At 20.2% G+C, this 21,369-nt stretch overlaps 2 protein-coding genes across 23 annotated transcripts in view; both read right to left on the reverse strand.

Annotated features, from left to right (window-relative positions):
* Positions 1 to 9,609, reverse strand: part of LOC108000130 (zinc finger protein 271) — a 17,356-nt gene extending 7,747 nt beyond the window's left edge. For 2 of the 21 annotated variants that reach the window (XM_062081613.1, XM_062081608.1), the window contains exons 1-9: positions 9,470 to 9,609; positions 8,596 to 8,701; positions 7,612 to 7,719; positions 7,324 to 7,530; positions 6,342 to 6,838; positions 6,123 to 6,264; positions 5,723 to 6,055; positions 5,394 to 5,638; positions 4,488 to 4,753 (exon numbers count right to left, since the gene is read on the reverse strand). In XM_062081613.1, the coding sequence (XP_061937597.1) occupies positions 4,488 to 4,753; positions 5,394 to 5,638; positions 5,723 to 6,055; positions 6,123 to 6,264; positions 6,342 to 6,838; positions 7,324 to 7,530; positions 7,612 to 7,719; positions 8,596 to 8,646 (1,849 nt within the window). In that variant the 5' untranslated portion in view covers positions 8,647 to 8,701; positions 9,470 to 9,609. Of the gene's footprint in view, positions 1 to 4,487; positions 4,754 to 5,393; positions 5,639 to 5,722; positions 6,056 to 6,122; positions 6,265 to 6,341; positions 6,842 to 7,323; positions 7,720 to 8,595; positions 8,702 to 9,214; positions 9,355 to 9,469 lie in introns of those variants that run through there. The other 19 variants (XM_062081611.1, XM_062081605.1, XM_062081612.1 and 16 more) reach the window with 11 other exon arrangements.
* Positions 9,610 to 10,417: 808 nt separating this feature from the next.
* The window catches only part of LOC108000152 (uncharacterized), a 36,972-nt gene continuing 26,020 nt past the window's right edge, over positions 10,418 to 21,369 (reverse strand). The window contains exons 2-6 of one of the 2 annotated variants that reach the window (XM_017060354.3): positions 12,883 to 13,201; positions 12,656 to 12,808; positions 12,446 to 12,590; positions 12,003 to 12,227; positions 10,418 to 11,864 (exon numbers count right to left, since the gene is read on the reverse strand). In XM_017060354.3, coding sequence (XP_016915843.1) covers positions 11,616 to 11,864; positions 12,003 to 12,227; positions 12,446 to 12,590; positions 12,656 to 12,808; positions 12,883 to 13,201 — 1,091 coding nt within the window. In that variant the 3' untranslated portion in view covers positions 10,418 to 11,615. Of the gene's footprint in view, positions 12,228 to 12,445; positions 12,591 to 12,655; positions 12,809 to 12,882; positions 13,202 to 21,369 lie in introns of both variants that reach the window. The other variant, XM_017060353.3, reaches the window with a different exon arrangement.

The raw sequence follows: 21,369 nt of genomic DNA on the forward strand, positions 1-21,369 counted from the left end.
TGAGATTCAAAGAATATATGATGAAACGTGAATAAAAAAAGCACATATTATCGTGAAAAGTCTTTATTATCTATCTATATATTCGTTATGTATATTTTATTTCGAAAAAAGGAATTTTAGAACAAGAGTATAAAATATTCAATTTTTATTTAAAATAACTGACTTATGAACGATATTTTCAAAATTTAGCATATGTTTTGGCTGGTGTTTTATCTAGTAATAATTTTACAAAGATCAATGGATTGAAAAAGAAATGAACTTTGAAGAATAACAGGAGTGATTTTATACAATTAATCATGCAAAAAAAATGGAAAAAATGATGGAATTACTATTATAAAGTATGATAAATATTAAATTAAGGTATTATACTATTTATAATTTTCTATAATATCTCAAGATTATAAATTATGAAATAATCACGAAATTATAAACACATTAATTACAATAAAAAATCAATAAATCGTTAAAAATTACTAAATAATTTTTAAATATTATTTTGTAATTATATGAAATGAATAAACAATTTTTATTATTTAATTTTTGAAATTAAAAGATTAAAAAGAATATTTTAATTAAATTTACATACACAAAGATAATGCCAAAAATACTTATAAATAATATTTATAATATGCTTTTATACTGTAGCATATTTAATTATTTTTTTAAGAATTAAAAACTTTCTTTTTGTAATTTAATATTATGTAATTAAAAATAAAATATAGAATATCAACAATATATATATATAAATCAATTTTTTATATTTTTAATAAATATAAAATAAAATGATTATACATAATATATGGGACACAGAAAATTTATTATTCTCATATTAGAAATATCTTTAAAAAATTAAATATACAAAATATCATTCGAAATTTAAGATATTTTTTATTCATAATAAAATCTTAATATTACAATAAATTGAAGTATTAAATTATAACATATCAAAAAAGATATAAAAAAGAAAAAAAAATGAATAATTATCCTTTGTTAATTATTGAATTTTGTCATAATCATTATCAAGGATAATGACTAATTTTCAGAAATCAGCATTTTAACAGTAAATAGTTATATTTAACAAATATTTTTTTAATTTTTGTAAATCAAATTATGATGCTATAATAATAAAATTCCAGATTTGATTTAAAAAATATATATAAAACTCTAATAATATATATATATATATATACACATATATAATATTCAAATTCTCGAAGAAAATCTTAATATATTTAAATTTGAATATAAATTGAATTAATGTGTTTAAATTACTATTAATTAATTGATTGATTAAAAAGATTATGATCGAAAATAAAGGAAAATTTGAAAAGTTTATGAAATTCAAGAAAATAAAATTGAATCTTGTTGACGAAATTTTGTTTGCAATACCAACCGCTTAGATTTACAAAATAAATCATGACATCGAAGTATGTGATAAAGTGTAGACGTATGGCGGCAAATAACCCATCACTGATAGTAACGGATACTAAAAAAAATAATATAAGTCGACTAAAACATGCTGATAATTCGAAGGTCGTTAAAAAGTCGTTTCTGTAAAAGAATTCGCGACCTATGACAAAAGATAGATAAATATGGGCAATCATTTTTTCAAATTTTTTATTTTTTTAATATTTTTATATTTAATTGCAAAACAAATTAAAAAATTAAATTAATAATAAATATTCAATAATATTTTCAATATTATTATATACAACATTTATCAACATTAATTTACATGATATTATACTGCTTATGAAATATATAAACTATTATATTGTAAACTATTATATTGTAAAATATGTAAACTATTTAAGTTTATAAATATATAAACAATTTTTGTTATAATAATGATATTTATTTGTAAAATAGAATTTAAACAAGTTTGTATTATATTTTCAAAATACTATAAATATTTTATGACAAAGAAATACTTGTTTGTAAAATTTATAAAAAAAATATGAATTTTATTTTTTTGATAACTATATTTAAATATTTTGCGATTAAAAAAATTTTTTTATATAATATTTTTCTCTTTAAAATCTGTTGTATAAATATCTAAAAATTTATTAATATATTTATAAATTTATTAATGTATTTATAATTATTGATTCATATTTTCATATATTATAGGCAATAAGATATTTAAATAATTCTTTCCCATAAAAAAAAAAGATAATAAGATAATATCTGAATATTAATATGAATAATTGCATAAGAATGGTTAAAACAGACAAGATGAAGAGTGATTTTATATGAAGGAAAATGTCAAAAAAAGATTTAATATTTTTTTTATTGTTTTTCCTTAAAAGTAAATTTGAAAATTTATTAAATGTAAAAAAAAAAAAAAATAAATAAAAAAATAAAAAAAATAAAAAAACAAAAATTCTTAATTAAATATGAGAGAATTATTAATTGATTAATTATTTTATATCCTAAATAAGTAATAAATGCAGAATAAAAAAATTAAAAAATAAAAAAATTTTATTCAAATTTTTTTCAAAAAAATTGAAATTAAATGTTAATCAATATTTGTATAATATACTTGTATAAAATATTATTTTTTTAATATATTTAATATATTATTTTTGAATTTTTAAATTTAATTTCCTCAAAAATCAATTTTGAAATGAAATTTTATTCCAAATATTACATATATATAATACACGTTTCCATATGTATCCAGAATTAATTAAATTCATAGTTAGTTAATTTGAAAAATTTTCACACAATTTACTCAAAACAAAGTTTTAAATGAAAAAATATTATTATCTTATTTTTAAATGTAGAAATTTTATCTGCGCAATTATATGCATTTTATTTATGAATTATAAATATGTGCATTTTTATTTATGAATTATTAATATTATACTACATTAAAAACATAGATAGAAATTTAAATATAGGATTTTAAAGAATATTATTTTATTATTTCTTTTTTTAATATACTTTAATATAATATTTTTTCACTATTTATTTTTGAATATTTACTATATATTCTTATCATTTATTTTTTAATATTCTTAAAAAATCTAACAAATCAAATGCATAAGAAATATAATTAATTTTAAATGAAAAACATAAAAAAAGATATATAAATATTTCAATTATTCGTTATTAAAATATTTTATATATTTAATATTATCATTTTATATATTAATATTATTCTATTAAATTGATATTTCTTTAATATCTATATTCACACGATAATAAAATAATTCTTTAAATATTAAAATATTAATTATCAATCAATATTTGAATTTGGAACTTACCTTAATTATAATAAATACAATATTAAAGAAATAAAATCAAAAATTATTTTCATGCATATTATAAACTCATTCCATTATGTGTGATATATCATAGTATGTGTGACAGATGTTTTTGAAGTAAAAATAAAATTTAACTAAAAATATTACATTCTATATAATTCTTTATCATTAATTTTAAAAATGTTTTGGAATCGCCCCATTATTGTGTTTCGATTAAAAAAAAAAATGTTATATAATTATATTATATAATAATAATATTGATCAATTTAATATTATCATTTTATATATAGATTATTTTTTTAATAACTATTTTTAATTAGTAAATTTTTAAAATGAATAAATTAAATTTTTTTGAATATTTTTGAATATCTATTAAGTAATAGTAAAAATAGTTCTATAATCAATTTTTTTATAATAAGAGTTATTATTTTAAAAGAATTTTCTCAGAATTTAATCATTTATACATAATATAATATATATTTTATATTTTGAGAAAATTTTGATATATATTATATATTTGATATATATCATATTAAAATGAATATTCGAATTTTAAATTTTGTTCTGTATTAAATTTCATTTTATAAAATAAAGCTATACATTGGATAATCTATATTTTTAATTAATATTTTTATATTTATTTATTGAAAAATTGCTAAAAAAAATTTGAATTTCACAAATACATAATATTTATCTTTTTTCATATCATTATAAAAATTTCAAGATCATTTTATTAAAAGATTTTAAATTTTGATTAAATTAAACAAAATTCATATAAAAATTTAACAAAATTAACAAGTTTTAGATATTAAAGATTTTATATTAATTTTTATTTTTTATATTTATTTTCATAGAATAATATTATTACTTTTTGACCATAATATATGGTAAAATAAAAAATCAAAATTTTATCAAAAATGTTAAAAATAAAAATTATATTATTATTAATGATTAATATTTTAAATAAATTTTATGATATATAATATAAAATTTAAAATAATAAAAATGACCTTGAAATTTAAAAAAATATATTGTCAAAATTATTTTAATGACTTTTTATGCATAGCATATAAAATATTTATTGAAATATAAATTATAATATATAAGAAATTATATGTAAATAGTGTATATATGTATATATGTATATGTACGTATATATATGATGTATGATATATGTATATGTAATATTTGAAATTATTAAAAAAATAAAATACTTACCGCATATTTCACAGCGAAATGGTGTATCATTGGTATGTGAACGCATATGATTTGCGAGATGTTCTTTACGTGTATATTTTTTGCCACAAGCTTGACAATGATGAGGAGTTTCTCCTGTATGCCACATAACATGATTCATAAAATGTTCTTTACGAGTAAAACTCTTTTTACAAATGTCACATCGATGAGGAGTTTCACCCGTATGTTTACGAACATGATTTACCATATGTTCTTTTCTAGTAAATGTTTTTGAACAATATTGGCATCTATAAAATATAAATATAAAATAATTTCAATTTTATTTCTATTTAAATAAATAATTAAAAATTGTGCTCGCATGCATTTATATTTATAATTGAATTCTAAAGGCTAAACATATGCAAAAAGTTGATTATAAAAATAGTGATTAAGATTTATTTATTAAATTATAAATAATAAATTATAAATAATTGAATTTTGCATTAAATGAATAGATTATGCATTAGATAAAATAGAACGAAATAGATCTATTTTTATCATATTAATATTCCACGTGTCTGTTTTTATTTAACATAAATGTAAATTAATTATTAAATTAATTATATTAATTTAATAAATAATAATTCAAATTTTTATGTTTGTTTCAATCTCTGAAATCAATTCTCTAAATGTTTTTCAAATATTATTAATAATATTAACATACTATATATTGTTAAAAATTATAATATTAATATTTAAGATTAAATATCAATAAAAATATGATAAATTACCTATTTAAATTAAATTAAAATTAAATTTAAATTAAAAATGTTAAAATAAATAAAATAAATAATTCAAAATGTTAAAATAACAAAAATATTTTAAATTTATTTTTTATAATTATTTTTATTAATTTATATGAATTTCAATAAAATAAAATAAATTTACCTGTAAGGTGTTTCTCCAGTATGACAACGTGTATGATTATCTAAATGTTCTTTTCTTGCAAAACTTTTTCCACATACGGTACAATTATACGGTTTATCGGTAGCATGTCGTTTCATGTGACGTTCCAAAGATGGTGCATTTGCAAACACATGAAAACAAACTGTACAAGTAAACATAGATCCACCTAAGTGACACTTTCCATGTCGTGTTAAATCATTTGCATTTAAAAAGGCTTTCCCACACACCTAAAAATTTCAAAGAATTTTAAATTGTCTCTATTTAATAAAAATTAAATAAAACAAAATAAGTTAAAAATATTTATTACATACCTGACAAGTAAAAGGTTTCCTTTCTGTATGATATCGACGATGAACAATAAGTTGATAGCGAAATTGAAAAATTTTTCCACATATTTCACATGCATGACTCCCAACTGATACAGGTGAAGCGCTTGGTCCTGGTGTAGCTTCACCATCACTTGATTTAATATCGAACTTATTTAATTGAACTTGTTGCACAATTGGAGTTCCATTTTGTATAGTGGTAACTGTTTGGGTAGGAACTGTACTTCCAACTAAGGTTGTACCGGCTGCTATTTCACTTTGTAGTTTCCCAAATACTTCATGATATGCTAAAAGTTGATTAATATCCTCAACATTTACCTGTAGAAAATAATAAAAATTGTGTATATAAAATATGTTCTATATTTTACAATATTTTATTTCTCACCTTATACATATTTTGCACCATTTCAACACCAAGCGTTTTTGCTAAATCCTGTTCATTTCCAGCACTAATTTTTACAACTGAACCATCAGCTGTTCTTACATCCATCATATGACCTCCTGGTTTTAAATCTGGCACTTGGAATCTACATAAAAATTATAATCGTTTATCAAACTATAAAAATTATTGAATTTAATATATATATAAATTGTATGAACATACTGCGTCATGTTTAATTGACGTAGCTCTTTTTCTTTCTCAGGCTTTTCTGTATTATTTTGACTTCCACCTTCACTTGATGAATTTCCACTTATATTCACACCAATTTGTTGCTGTTGCTGTTGTTGTTGCATAAGGCTTTGTTGCAAATCTTGAGACGTTTGTAATTGGAGATCACATTGAACTTGACAGTGAACTTGATTATCACTGCAACGTTCAGTTGTGCAACTTCCACCTTCATCTTTCACTTTATTATCATCTCTCTGTGCGTTTTGATTATGTGCAGTTGGTCCACTATTCTGAGCATTTTGATGATTTTGTATTTGATGATGAGATTGCTGTTGCTGTTGTTGTTGTTGAGGTTGTTGCTGCTGATGCAGCTGTTGTTGTTGGGCTGCCTGCATTTGTTGTTGCATTTGTGCATGTGCTGCCTGTAAATGACTGACACTGGCAGGTATATGTGCTCCGTCTAAATTAAGGCCTGGTAGAGAAACTGGTATCTGCTAAATAAAATACAAATAAAAAATATTATAATATTTTTTTTATATAAATAAACAATTAGATAAGTTTAAAATATCATTAAATTAATAATAAAATATATTTTTTATTTATATTCTTTTCATTTTATAAATTAAATAATAAATTAAATAACAAATGCAACTGAAAATAGTATCAGTATTTTGTGTGTGTGTGTGTGTGTACATACATATTTATAATACAATTAGCATATAATTATATATGAAATATTAAAAAGAAAAAATAATATAAAAAAAAATATAATATAAAAGCAATATTTTAAATTATAAATGTGCAAGCATTCCATATATTATTATGTATTACAAGCAATTTTACTTTCTACTCACACTTATAGTATTATAGTATATCACAGTATATTACCACACTCCTGCAAATGCAGATACTAAACCTGGGTCATTTATAAGCTACACTCAATAACTAGTCATCACATATCTCTAAGAAAACAAACCTGTGGATTTGGTTGTAAAGAACTATGATGACTGCTACTGCTAACTGAAGATTGATGATGATGATGTGTAGGTGTTGACTGATGATGCGAATTGGAAGTCAACGCCATTTCTTGATTCAATGAAGAGGTTGGTTCTTTGGAAGATGCCTCTCCACTTCCACTACTCCTATGTGAGGAGTTGTGGTGGGAATGATGATAGACTGAGACCTGAGGTAGCGGTCCAGGAAAGAGATTGGTGAGGACCCAATATTTAGCTACCGAGGAGGCTAACGCTACAGCTGTACCTACACGCAGGTCCGCGGATGAATGCGGGGTACTCCCTACATTGCCAAGACTGGTTGCTGTAGCCAAACCACCTGGGTATGAAGGACGACCACTTTGACCCGCGTTTACATCCTACCGATATACATTCAAACATTTGTACAACATTGATAGAGCATGCAATAGCATGCACCAGGCTTAAATCCAATCGACAAATGCGCTAATTTCTAAATTCATTTTCAGCATTACAAAAGCTATAAATTAAATTAAATTCGTGCAACCATAGCCAATTTTCCATTCTTATAAATAAAATTTATATTTTAACAAAAATTAAAATTAAATCTAAATATTTTAATCTAATATTTATTATTTCTAATTTTAAATGTTAAAAATTTATATATTTTTTTATATATCTAACATTATTAGCATAATAAATATAATTATAAAATATCATAAATGCATCATATTATTTATAGAGATTTATTTTCTTTGATATAAAAAATATGTTTTATAAATATTTATTGCAAAAAGAACAAGCTGATAAATATAAAATATTCAAGCAAAAGCTACTTCATTTACAAATTTACTACAAGCAGTTAAGTTCAGAAAGAAAATATCACAAATTTTATATAATATTTTATTATCAACATATAATTTTGATTTCTAGTGCCAAACACAAATAATCATACATTATATAAAATTGCACAAAAAAAATAAGCAGACATAAATAAAAATTATAAACAAAAATAGTAACAAATACTATAAAAAAAATTAATGCATTAAAATAAAAAATATCGTGTGTGTGTGTATATATATATATATATATATATATATATACATATATATACATAATTGTTGAAAGATTTATAAATTTAAATTTAAAATTTATAAGAATTTTTTAATGAATGTAAACTTCAAATTTATTTCATAGTATTTTTAAACTATAACTGTTTGACATATTAGTTGCGCATTTGTAGTTTGGTAAATAGCCTATATTGAAAATATTCTTACCTCTTGTTGTGCCTGCGTAGTCGCTGGCAATGCATGCTGCTCACTATTCATTTTTATTCACTGAAGGATGCTAATTAAATGTTTTTGATATATTTCATTTTTCATCCTGTAAAATAATTTAATTAAAGTTATTTTTTATTATTGATATTTTATACAAATATTTAAATAAAATCTAATAATATATATTCATTAATTATAAAATAAAAATTAATATTGAAATTAATATTGTTATAGAAAAAAATATAATATATAATTATATATATTTATATATAGTAAAATAACTATATTGCCCTTTGTACCGTTGGAATTGTCTAGTAAAATAAATCTTATGATTTAACCTCGAAATCAATTGGTTTAATATTAATAAGCGAAATAACTCTTTCTGAATACAATGAACTCAGAACATCATTGGGCGGATACTTATTATTATATAATGCTCAAATGTTAGGTTAATATAGTAAAGAAAGTATCGATATGTTAAAGAAAAAAGAAAGTAGTTAATTTAACCTCATAGATATTTAAGAGTTTTTTGTCAAGTGAGCGGGAAAGGGTGAGTCATCCGATACCATCTTTTTAAAACAGCAAAGATTGATAATGAAATACTAAAATGTTAGCGTACCAGCAGCTTGAATGAGTACGCAGTTGTGCTTCCACATTTGCCAGGACTCGCCGTATATCCTCTCGTATTTAAGAGAGGGTTCACGGGCACCATCTTCTGGTGTCTCAAGCATATGACGCGTCAATTATCGTGACTCGTAGAACGAGGACAAGAGGCTACAAGATGGAGGTTCCTCGGGATTCGGGGTAAGGGGATTTACAGAACTGTTTAAGAGGGCCGAAGTGGTAATCAAGAGAGCTCGAAAAGTGAACTCACGTGGTGTACGGTGCCGTCGGCGGTTCTGGCATCTCGCTTCGTCGGCCCTAGGCCGTCTCGTATACAGGGAGACGCGCGTCCCGACGCAGGGGGGGACGCCTTTCGCCACCTCTCGACGTCTCACCTCGCCACGGGTACCCACAAGCAAATCCCTGATAATGGCCACGCGCCCTCGCCCTCCACTTCCAGAATATATTCCAAGCAAAGTTTGTCAAATTCAGGAAACGGGCTTGCCAATTTTGATCCAGATAGATGTCAAACTGGGCAAGAATTTCACAAAAACGCTGGCAAGAGCATACGTGCTCGCAGTTAACAGAAAATACGACTGTCATGGCGTCCTTCGCCCACCCCGCAGGAACTTACGCGTTTAGGGTATCATTTGGTCGACCATCTTTTGATTGATTTCTATTTAAAAATCATTCTATAAATAAACTTGCTACGATGGAAAACAAATTTCTATTAAAATTATATGGAAATAAACTATCTAATTCGTAATATAGCAAAATGAAATTTGTCAAGTGCTCTTTGTTAGTTCATTCAGCATGCGCGCGCAGCATCCGGGTGCGTGCGCCGTTTGATCACTTCCTGTATCAAAAACCGCCAAGTTAGAAATTCAATAAAATCTAAAATAGTATGAATACAATTTATGATTGAATATTAATCAATTATATATTTAAAATATTTATTGTTTTTGTTCTTCTTTTATTTTTATTTTCTTACGATCATATGTATCATTCATTATGTATCTTCTTATAATTAAAAAACAATCAAAAAATATAAAATTTTATCTTATTATATAAGATAAGAAAGAGATTTTAAAATTATAAAAATAATATTATTAAAATTATAAAAATAATATTATAAATTTGTTATTTTATAATTTATTATTATTATTATTTAATTTATCTGATATGAAAAAGGATTAAAAATATAAAAAAAAAACTTTAATTATGAATATATATATTATATTTATAATCCTCTTACAGTTATTAATAATATTTACATCAATTTTACATACAATTGACCATTTTGGTTCTTTATGTAACAATATACAAATGTTATAACAATCAGTATATACTAATAATATTTTATATAATAACGATATGTTGGTGTATGAATAAAAAATATTTGTAATAAAGATTTAAAATTGTTTTTAATTTTGTTTTTAATTAAAACTATGTTTTGAAATGAATTTATTTCAAACATTGATGATCAAAGAATGTAATTTTGTGACACAATTTTATGAAAGAAAATATTGACTAGTATAGTAATTATATAATAATTATTAAACATTTGTAATATAAAAATTAAATAAAGAATATTATCTAAATCAAAACGCTTATAATTATTTGGTATCATTATAAATTCGTTCTATCGAAAAATTCATACTTACATAATACATACATTACATATACGCATTCATACACATACACACACACAGATTTTTTTTTAAAAATCATGTACAGAATAATTTTGTTTAAACTAAAAGAAATAAAAAAGTACAATTTGAAAAATTTTAGATTTTAAATTATGCTATATGTATATTTTTTAATTATAAAATCAAAAAATAATATTATATCTTTGTATCTTATATCTGCTATGTTAATTTAAAACTTAAATGTAAACTAATAAATTAAAATATATTTTTCTTTTATTATTCTTTTTGTTCGACTGGTTCGTCAAAATGAATTGATAAAGTCAATATGTTTTTTTTATTTAATATTTAAATAATATACATTAAAAATGTGATTTTTAAATTTTTATTTTTAAAAATTGAACTTTGATCTAAAATATAATAAAAAACTTTTTTATTTCTTTTAGTATGGAAAATATTTCAACTTGTCTCATGATTATAAAATATTTTATATACTTGAACATTTAAAAAATAATATAGAATAATAAATTTGTTTAAAATTTCATTTTATAAAAATGAATTATATAATTATAATTATATTGAAAATATATTAAATACAAATAAATTAATCCAATAATATGAAGATATATAACATTTTTGAATAATTTCAAATATTATAATTTTAAAATCAATGAAAAAATATAAAATATGTCCTTTTAATATAGAAAATGTATCTTTATGAGGAAATAGTATAAAAAAAATATATAAATTATGTATATTATTATATATTATTTACAGTTCTGTGGTAATTTCATCTTGTGGTCGAAAACCAAGAATTGTAAAGTCATCAATGAGGTATTCACGAGCAGGTGACCAATCTGATAAAATAGTATAATTAGCAGCCTCTGTACTACTTTGAAATTCCCATTGAGGATTTAATTCACGATCAAGTCCATTTGCCTCGCATTCATCTATTGTACAATTAGATTCTGTTAATGCACCAGTATTATAATTATGATTAAAAGTTGAAATAGCAAGTTCCTGAAAATGTGTATTTGAAGGTTTCAGTCGTTTTTGATTATCATATACTAGTGGAGTTGTTTGACCTATGCTAGATCCATTTGGACTAAGTTTCTCATTATAAACTCCAGAACTATTCTGTCCCAGACTGGAACTTACAGGACTGTCTTTTACATATCCAAGACTGGAACTAGCAGGACTAATACTTGATTTGTCACTTGCTTGAAATGTTGTAAGTGGTACATTTGGTTGGAATGTAGTCAGATTAGTTGGAGTGGTTCTTGGTTCATAAGACTGAAGTGATTGCGTGATTGTTATTTGCTGTGGTAAATTCATTTGGACGGATACTGTTGGTTGTTGCAAGAATGTTACAAGTTGAGCCACCTTGAAATATAAGATATTATCTTTTAAAATTCATAATATATAAATTTGATTATGTCATTTCATTTAAAAAATAATCTTTTTTATACATATTTAACTATTTCTTTAACATACATGACTCACCAAAGTGTTTTAGAGACTTGCATGAAAAAAAATTTAAAGTAATAAGCATTTTAAAATTATAATATTTTTAAAATTAATTATGAAATTAATTATCTTACTTCAGGAGAACTATGCCTTTTATATCGCCTTAATAGTCTTTCTGCCCATGAAAAAAGTCTTTGCCAATCATCTGGAGGAACTGGTATTTCATCATCTCTTCTATTAATAAGAACTAATATTCTTGCCAAATCACGTAGAACTGGTCTGTAAATCATAATCATAATAAAAAAGAATATATCAGTCAATTTATATTAATTATATAATTATACCTATATGCTTGTATTCCAACAGCACCATCTCCATTATTTCCAGAATAGTATAATTCCCTAACTTGTTTTCTAGTATCATTGAGCATGGAAAGAAATGTATTACCTTCTCCTCTCAATATTGTCAAATGTTTTAAAAATTCTCTTCTCTCTGCACTAAAATATGATTGAAATTAAACTTTTAATATTTTTATTTTTAATTATATTTTTTATTTATATATATAAAATACCTGTCTTCAAACTGTTGGATTAATTTAGCAGCTTTTTTTTTTCTTCTATGTACAATTATAGCTCCACATAATATTATCAGAATACATATAGTTGCACCAGAAACAACTCCCACCAAAATAGCTACTTGACTACCAGTAAATCCAAACATATATCCTGTTTCTTTACAAATTTTTCCCATGTATTCATCTCTAGTTGACCAATCTGCAATATGGCCTGGTGGGCAAGTATCAACACAAGTACCTTGATGTAAAAGAATTGCACATCTTGCACATGTTCCATCTCTACATCTTTTGCAACCACTTTGTCCTTCAATACATTCTGAAAACATAAAAATACATTTTGATAAAATAATAAATATTTAAAAGTATATAAATAATATATATATTATAATAGTATATATATATATATAAATAGTATATAAGTATATAAATAATATATAAATAGTATATTATATATAAGTATATAAAAGCAAATATTATTAAATATAATAAATTTTCTGATTATCCTTATTCAAAATTTATAATAAAAAATATTATTAATTTTAAAAGCTTGTAAAAAATATTTTATAGAATTTATTTATAATATTTAAATTTTTGATAATAAATTTATTTTGATAAACATTTTATTTTTCTATAAGAAACTCTCTGACAATTTATGAATCGCGTATAAGAAATAAGAAACGTAATAAATCGAATTCTTATCTTGATCCATAGCTTGAAACTATGCTATGGATCAAATTTGACATATTATACAAGATTTAATTTTTAAATATATAATATAATAATACTAATATAAATATTAATATAAAATAATATTTTATCATAGTATTTTAATTAAAAAGAAAATAAAATAATTTTTATATATAATATATTTTGTAGATATACATTATGTGTGTGTGTGTGTGTGTGTGTGTATAATAATGTAATATATTCTTAATATATATATATATATATATATATAATTGTATACATATAGTACATATACATGTAATTTATGTATATATAATTTTTTCATAATAAAATTTTTAAGTTATTATCAATATAAATTTTTTTTCTAAAATCATTTTATATATATACAGTTTATAAATCTATTTTTATATAGATCTTAAATATATAATGTAATTATATAAATAAATTATAAATTTCTTTATCTAAAAATTTTATGGAATACAATTAGTTTTTAATGGATTTAATTTTTCTCTCTCTCTTTTTCTCTTCTCTCAAAAGATATTTTTAAACTATGAAATGTATTTAATTTTTAATAATTTCTATTTACATTTCATAAAATATTTTATGATGTTATAAAATTTTTTTATAATACATTTTTTTTATAATATATTTTAGATTAAAAATATTATGAAATATTTTTAAAATACAAGAATTGTTTATTTTTTTTTAATTATTTTTTTAAATTATTTTTAATTATTTTTTTATTAAAATCTTTTGTATCTTTTTATTTTTACTTTATGAAATTTTTATATTGATGAGTTTATTTTTACTTTTGGAAAAATTATATTATTTATATTATATTATTCATAACCAAATATAATCAAATTTTAAAATTCTATATAAAAAAAAAATATATATCTTAAGAAAAGAAGAGCAATGAAATGGATTTCTCGTATCAAGTAAATTTTTCAAGAATCTATTAGCATATATATGAGGAATGTGGTTGTTGGTTTCTTGATTACGTGTCCAATCTATTTTATAGGATGGCGAAAAGATCAACAATCATATTCTCCAAGTCGAGAACATTTCCGTGACCGTTTCTTTTGTTTTGTTTTAAATTTTAAATTTTTGAATTTATTTGAATTTATTTCATTTTTATTTTAAATATAAAAAAATAAGAAAATATAATATCAGATTGCAAATAATTTAAAATAATTTAAAAGTATAGAAATACATATATGTATATATGTATATATATATATATGTATAAAAATATATATATATAAAATGTATATCTTATATATATATATGTGTATAAAAGATATATCTTATATAGTATAAAATTATATAAAATTTTTCTTTATAATTACTTTTTAATTATATTTAAAAAAAAGAAAACTATAATTCGGTTCAATTATCAAACTCATCTTGTATAAATATCTCGTATTCTTCATTAAATAGTTGCGAACTATTTTATAATATAAAATTTTATTTCAAAAACTTTCTATTTATTTTTCATTTAAATATTATAATTATTATAATTTTATTATAATTATTTCAAATAATTCAAATAATTTCTTATTTTTTTATTAATTGATAGTTTCTAATAAATAAAATGTTATATCATAATAATAATAATATATATTAAAATAATATCATCATATATTATATTATCATAATAATATATATTAAAATAATATGTATTAATATGATAATATAATAATCAAAATATTCATATTAATATTTTAACATATATAAAAACAACTTTGATATCATTATAACATTTTTACATGTAAAAATGAAACTGATTTAATGGCATATATTTTAATCTAATTTGTGTCTACAGGTTTTTTTCTAAAATTATTATATATACATATTTTAGATTAAAATTATATCTTTTTCTTTAGATTATATATATTACAATTGAGTTTTAAAAAATATATATAAGGATTAATTTCATTTTATATTATTATTTTTTAAAATTCTTTATTAAAATTATTTTCTTTAATATAATATTTCTTAAAATTTTATTTCTTTAATTAAAGTATTTAACTTTTCATTTAATTTTAAATTTAAATTTAAAAATGAAAATAATATTTAGAATGAATAAAAATTTGATTTCGCAATCTTGTTTGAGATATCAAATGAAAAAAGGAATAATAAAGAAAATTAAAAAATTATTTTTAAATGATCGTTATGCAAATTGTCAAAAAGAAAACTAAGCAAATTCCAATATTTCCAATTTTATTTGAATTTTATTTTTTTTGAAACTTTAATTCGCATTTATATTTTTAAATGAATAAATATAATTAAAATTCTTATGATATAATAACAAGATAATAAAAAAAATTTCTTCTAGATATTAAAGAAACATTAAAGAATTTTTTTATTTGATTACTTTGATTTAATCAAATTTCTATTTATATATCTAGTTTAGTTTATATTTATTTTAAATTTATATTTTATAAGAAATATGCTTTAAATATTCTTATTTCAAATTTAATTTTTTTAATTTAATTTTTCTTAAAAATAATGATTTTAAAAATTCTGATAACGATAAAATGTACATATATGATAATACATTAATTAATACAATATATTAATTCATACAAAATTGATTTAATAAAATTATAATTATATATTATTTTGATAAATTTAATAAAAATGGTTTGAAATATAAATAATATAAATAAAAATTGACAAAGTTAAAAAAGTTAATATCAATAAAATTGAAATTAATTATATTGATCTAAAAAAACAGTAAAATATCTTAATAAAATTTTTATATCATTTCATAATTAATAATTAATGTTTTATTAATTTTGTATTTATTTTTGTTTATTAATTTTTTAACTGAGTTACATGAATTAAATATAAACATATACAAGATATGAGTTTTATTTAAATTCGATTAAATATTCCAAAAAGAAATAATAAAATATAAAAAAATGTTTTTACAAAAATTGTTTAATATGAAGAGAATCATAATATGATAATTTTTCTGCAAATGAAGTTTTATTTTAAAGTTTTTATTTTTTCAAATGACATATTATATTTCTTTATTTTTAATGAAATAACAAATATCTATATGATTTCAATTCAAATCATCCTAATATTCATTCGATAACAAATAAAAAAATTAATATTAGAATATTAAAATTAACATTAAAATGGTAAAAATTATTAATAGAATAAGAGAGTTCAAAATAATGACTAAAACAATATTATTTAGATATTTAATTATAAATGATAGACTGAAATTACAATAACTTAAAATGCACAATTTCATTGATATTTTAATACATACAGAATATTTTATTTAAAATATTCGATTTTGCAGTAATTAAATTATTTTAATGTTTTCAAAAAACAATGATTCTGTTGTTCTTCAATGAAATAACATTTTTTCATTTTTAAGAAAATCAAGTGTGAAAAAAAAATTTGATTTATCAATTTGATTATCCAAGTTCAAAATTTTTTCCTAATTATATTATCTCGTGACAATTAAATAACTAATATTTTTGTATACTATATCGAAAATAAAAATTTTTAAGAAGAAATAACATTATTTTTCAGTATCTCTAACAGCACATTTGTGGAAGTTGTACAATTTTAAAACTGCCAATCTAATCAAGGGTATGTGCCCCCAATGAATCAAAGTATAGTTCACCTGATCAGTAGGAAGTACCATTACTAATCAAGTGAAACTTTTCAACGGTTCGTATGCGGCATTTCCCTCTTGTTGCCATTGGTGCACTGTTCATAACATCAAGTGCTGGTGATTTACCTTAAAAAAGGTTCTCAACCTTTCTCGATCGATTTAATTAAAGTTTTATTTTATTCATGTAATTAACAATAAAAAACCATTTCTTGATTTTCATTTACTTTTTCTTTTTTTTAAATTTAAGTAAGTAAGTAGTATTAGTAAGTAAGTATATTAGTAAATAGTTTATATATATTATTATTAATTAAATAGTTTTTATTTTTATTTAAAGTAAAAAAGTTTTTTAGTCAAGATTTTTAGTGCTAATAATATAAAATTCTGATTTAATGCATATATTAACATGAATACATTGAATAAACTAATTAGAAAATTAAATGCTTATTTTATTTTCTAATTTAAAAATTTTAATAATAGTTAAAAATATTATTAAAATTATTAAAATAATTATAAGATCATAAATTATCACTAAAAAAAAAAAAAAACTTTATTACTTATAAAATTGTTCTAATTATACCTCATTCTGTATAATTAAGTCATTATGCATATAGATATCCATATTGAAATATATATAAAAATATTATTTTTATCATGTGGATATTTATCCATAAAATTCTATATTACTAATTTCTCATGTTATTTTATAAAAGTTTAATTACATATATATAAATTATGTTTAAGATTTTTTCAAGTTTGCTACGAACTTTCTTAATTATTTTGAATATCGTGAATAATTTCCAAGAAAAGATCTCACAAAACTTTATAATGATTATTTTATGTATAAAAGGAATTTCACACTTTTATTTTTACATATTTTATTTTATATTTCAATTTGAATCTTTATAATATTAAAATAATATAAGAGTAATAATTATACTGATAAAAGAGTAAATTATAGCATACATACCAATCGATAGTATGAAAATCACTATGAATAAATAATAATACGTTATCTTTAAAAAAAACATATAATTAATCTAATAATTCAATGTAATTGTAACGTTTACAGATAAAGATATTCTGAAGTCATGTTATCGATCAATTTTATGATGAAAGATTCAATTTTCAATTGTATCAGTTCTGTGAGAAACAATTTGACTTTTATGAAGATTGATTAACTTGATTTTCATTGATGAAATTTGCTCTCGATTTGATTTTTGATATTTTTTTGATATTTTTTATTAAAAATAATTTTTAAGAATTCTAATTCTGAAAAAAGAGAATTTTTGACATATTATTAAAATGAAAAGTTTTATTATGCTATTTTCAAATTAAAAAATTGTTTAAGAAATAGGAAATAAAAATAAACTTGAACTATTTTCAGGATTGAAAGATTTCATAAATAATAAGATAAAAAAAAACATCTAGTACAAGCACTATTAAAACCAATTTTTTTTAAAGATATTAACTTTTTTTTATTAAAATAAATTTTCAAGATACAATATAATTTTATTTATATATAATTCTAAAATTTCTTTTTAATTTTATATGAATTTTAACAAATAAATATATGATAAAATACACAATATATATAGTAATAACAAATATATAACTTATTTCCATTATTTTTAAGATTTTTATGTATTCATTTAATCATACTTCGTTTCATCTCGCATTTATTTCTCACAATTTTTTTTAAAATCAAAATAGATGATATTAATTAAAATTTATAATTTTTATCACATATTTTCATAATTTTTTTTCATAATTAAACAACTTTTTCATAGTTAAACAGTTTAATAATATAAAAATATTAAATATATTTCAAGAATTTATCTTTTTATAATAAAATTGATTAACTTACAAGAAAATTACAAGTAATTTTTTAAGAACTATTTTTTATGAAATAGATTTTATTCTTAATAATAAAGATAACATATTCATCAAATATTTTGGTGAAATAAAGTAAACTATCAAAAAGTATCAATTCATTGAGAATCACTGCAAGGACGTTAAGAGGTCGATAAGCTAAAGCAATAAATCTATTGCGAAATCGAAACACGTAATATATAAGATATAAATCTGCGAACGCAAATGTTTAGTCATTTCCTGTGCGCCAGATGTACAAAGGATGAAAAGAAAATTCTTGATTTTTTTAATTGGAAAATGTGAAAGCACTGGCAATGTTTCAATTAATTTATTCACCTTTTCGCAATAACTAACCTATATAATAAATTTTAAAGAAATGAATGAACATATAGTAAGTATAGTATAGTAAGTATAGTAAGTATAGTAAGTATAGTATAGATTCATGCATTGAGACAAATATTAAACTAGAATAAAATCTTTAATTAATATTGACAGAATATGAAAATCATGATTGTATATTGCATTACATTTTGCAGAAGATATTATAATAATGTGGAAGAAACTTGTTTCAAATCAATCTCAAAAAAATATTAAAAACGAGAAATATTTTTAAGACATTTAAGACAATTTTTAAGATATATTAAACTATTTAATTTAATTTAATAATATTATTAAATTAATAAATTAATAATAATAATACAATTAATATTATTAATAGTGATTATTAATAGTTATCTATGAATTGTTGCAACTAAAAAAATGAAAAATAAATTAAAATTATCTCTATCATGTATATACATATCTATGTATAATAACTTATATTTATAATCTTTTAGAAAAAAATAAATATTAATATTTAAAATCATTCATCATTTAACAATTTAATTTTTAAATAATTTTCTGGTAATGAAATTTTAAATTTGGATTTCTATTAATAATCTATTAATAAAATCTATTAATAACACAATTTTAACATGATAATAAACATAAATCTTAGATATATAAATATCTGAAAATTGTATAATAGAAAATTGTAATTGAGTTTTGTTTCTAATATTACTTTTAATATCTATAACAATATATAAATACTTAATTGAATATATAGAAATTTATAAATTTGGAATATTAAAAATTGTATTTTAACATATATATGTATATATCTATATATATTTATATTTATATATATATCAATGATATATAATTTGTAAAATTGATTTGCATTATACGAAGTTCAGATTACATATAAAAAGTTGATTTATGTTTCAAAAATAAGTTAAACATAACTCTTTTAAGTAAAATATAAATTTTATTTATGAATCAATTTATTATATATAAATTACATCGAAACATTTTGTTAAATGTAATTTACAATTTGTAAATTGTATTATATCAAAATCACATTATATAAGCACTTATACTAAAACTTATCTATGTCTTATAAATATTTTACTTTTTTTTCTGTTATTTTTTAATATTTCAAATATTATAGACAAAGATGAATTCTATATTTATCTAATTAAATGAGAATATTAATTGTATGAAATTATAAATTTTTCATTAGGAATAAAGAAAAAAACGGGTAAAGGAAATATTGCGAGCAATAATTTCACTAAAAAAATTTTCTTACGATAAATTTTGATATTCGTGGTGTATTCACAATGTGATCACAGGAATCAGAATGTGGACCGCTTTAAATGTTAAAGGCGGATTGTGTATAATTACTATCGTTATAATAATAGTTTTGAAGTTTTATTTTTTGAATAATTTATAGAGAAGAAATAGAGAGAAAAAGAAAACGTATATGTGTGTGTTTTAAGTCGTAAAGTAATTCAAGAATTAACTATAAATATTTTACGTTTGATTAATTCAAAAAGCAATTTAATGCAGTATAATGGAAAAAATTATGATAATTTTTTTTATGAATTTTTTTTAAATGGAATGATTTTCATTAGATTTAAGATTTAATGTTACAATAGAAATCATATAAAATTTGAAACATTTCAAGATGTTGATTTCATTAATATTAAATGCCAAGCTTTTTTATGAAGAAAAAGAAAAAAAATCGAACTATAAAATGATAAAAGTATTTAAACAATGCAAAATTTTTCTCTTATTTTTTTCTCTAGTTTTTTTTTTTCAATTTCAACCTAGTTTAATTATTAAATTCACTTAATATAAATGTATACAATAAATATATAAATGATCATAATTTTATTAATGTCATGAAAATAAACGAATATGCATAATTAAATATTTATTTTAATATAATCTAATATTAATTTTAATTG

The sequence above is a fragment of the Apis cerana genome, linkage group LG11 (genome assembly GCF_029169275.1).
Source record: "Apis cerana isolate GH-2021 linkage group LG11, AcerK_1.0, whole genome shotgun sequence".
Taxonomy (NCBI): domain Eukaryota; kingdom Metazoa; phylum Arthropoda; class Insecta; order Hymenoptera; family Apidae; genus Apis; species Apis cerana.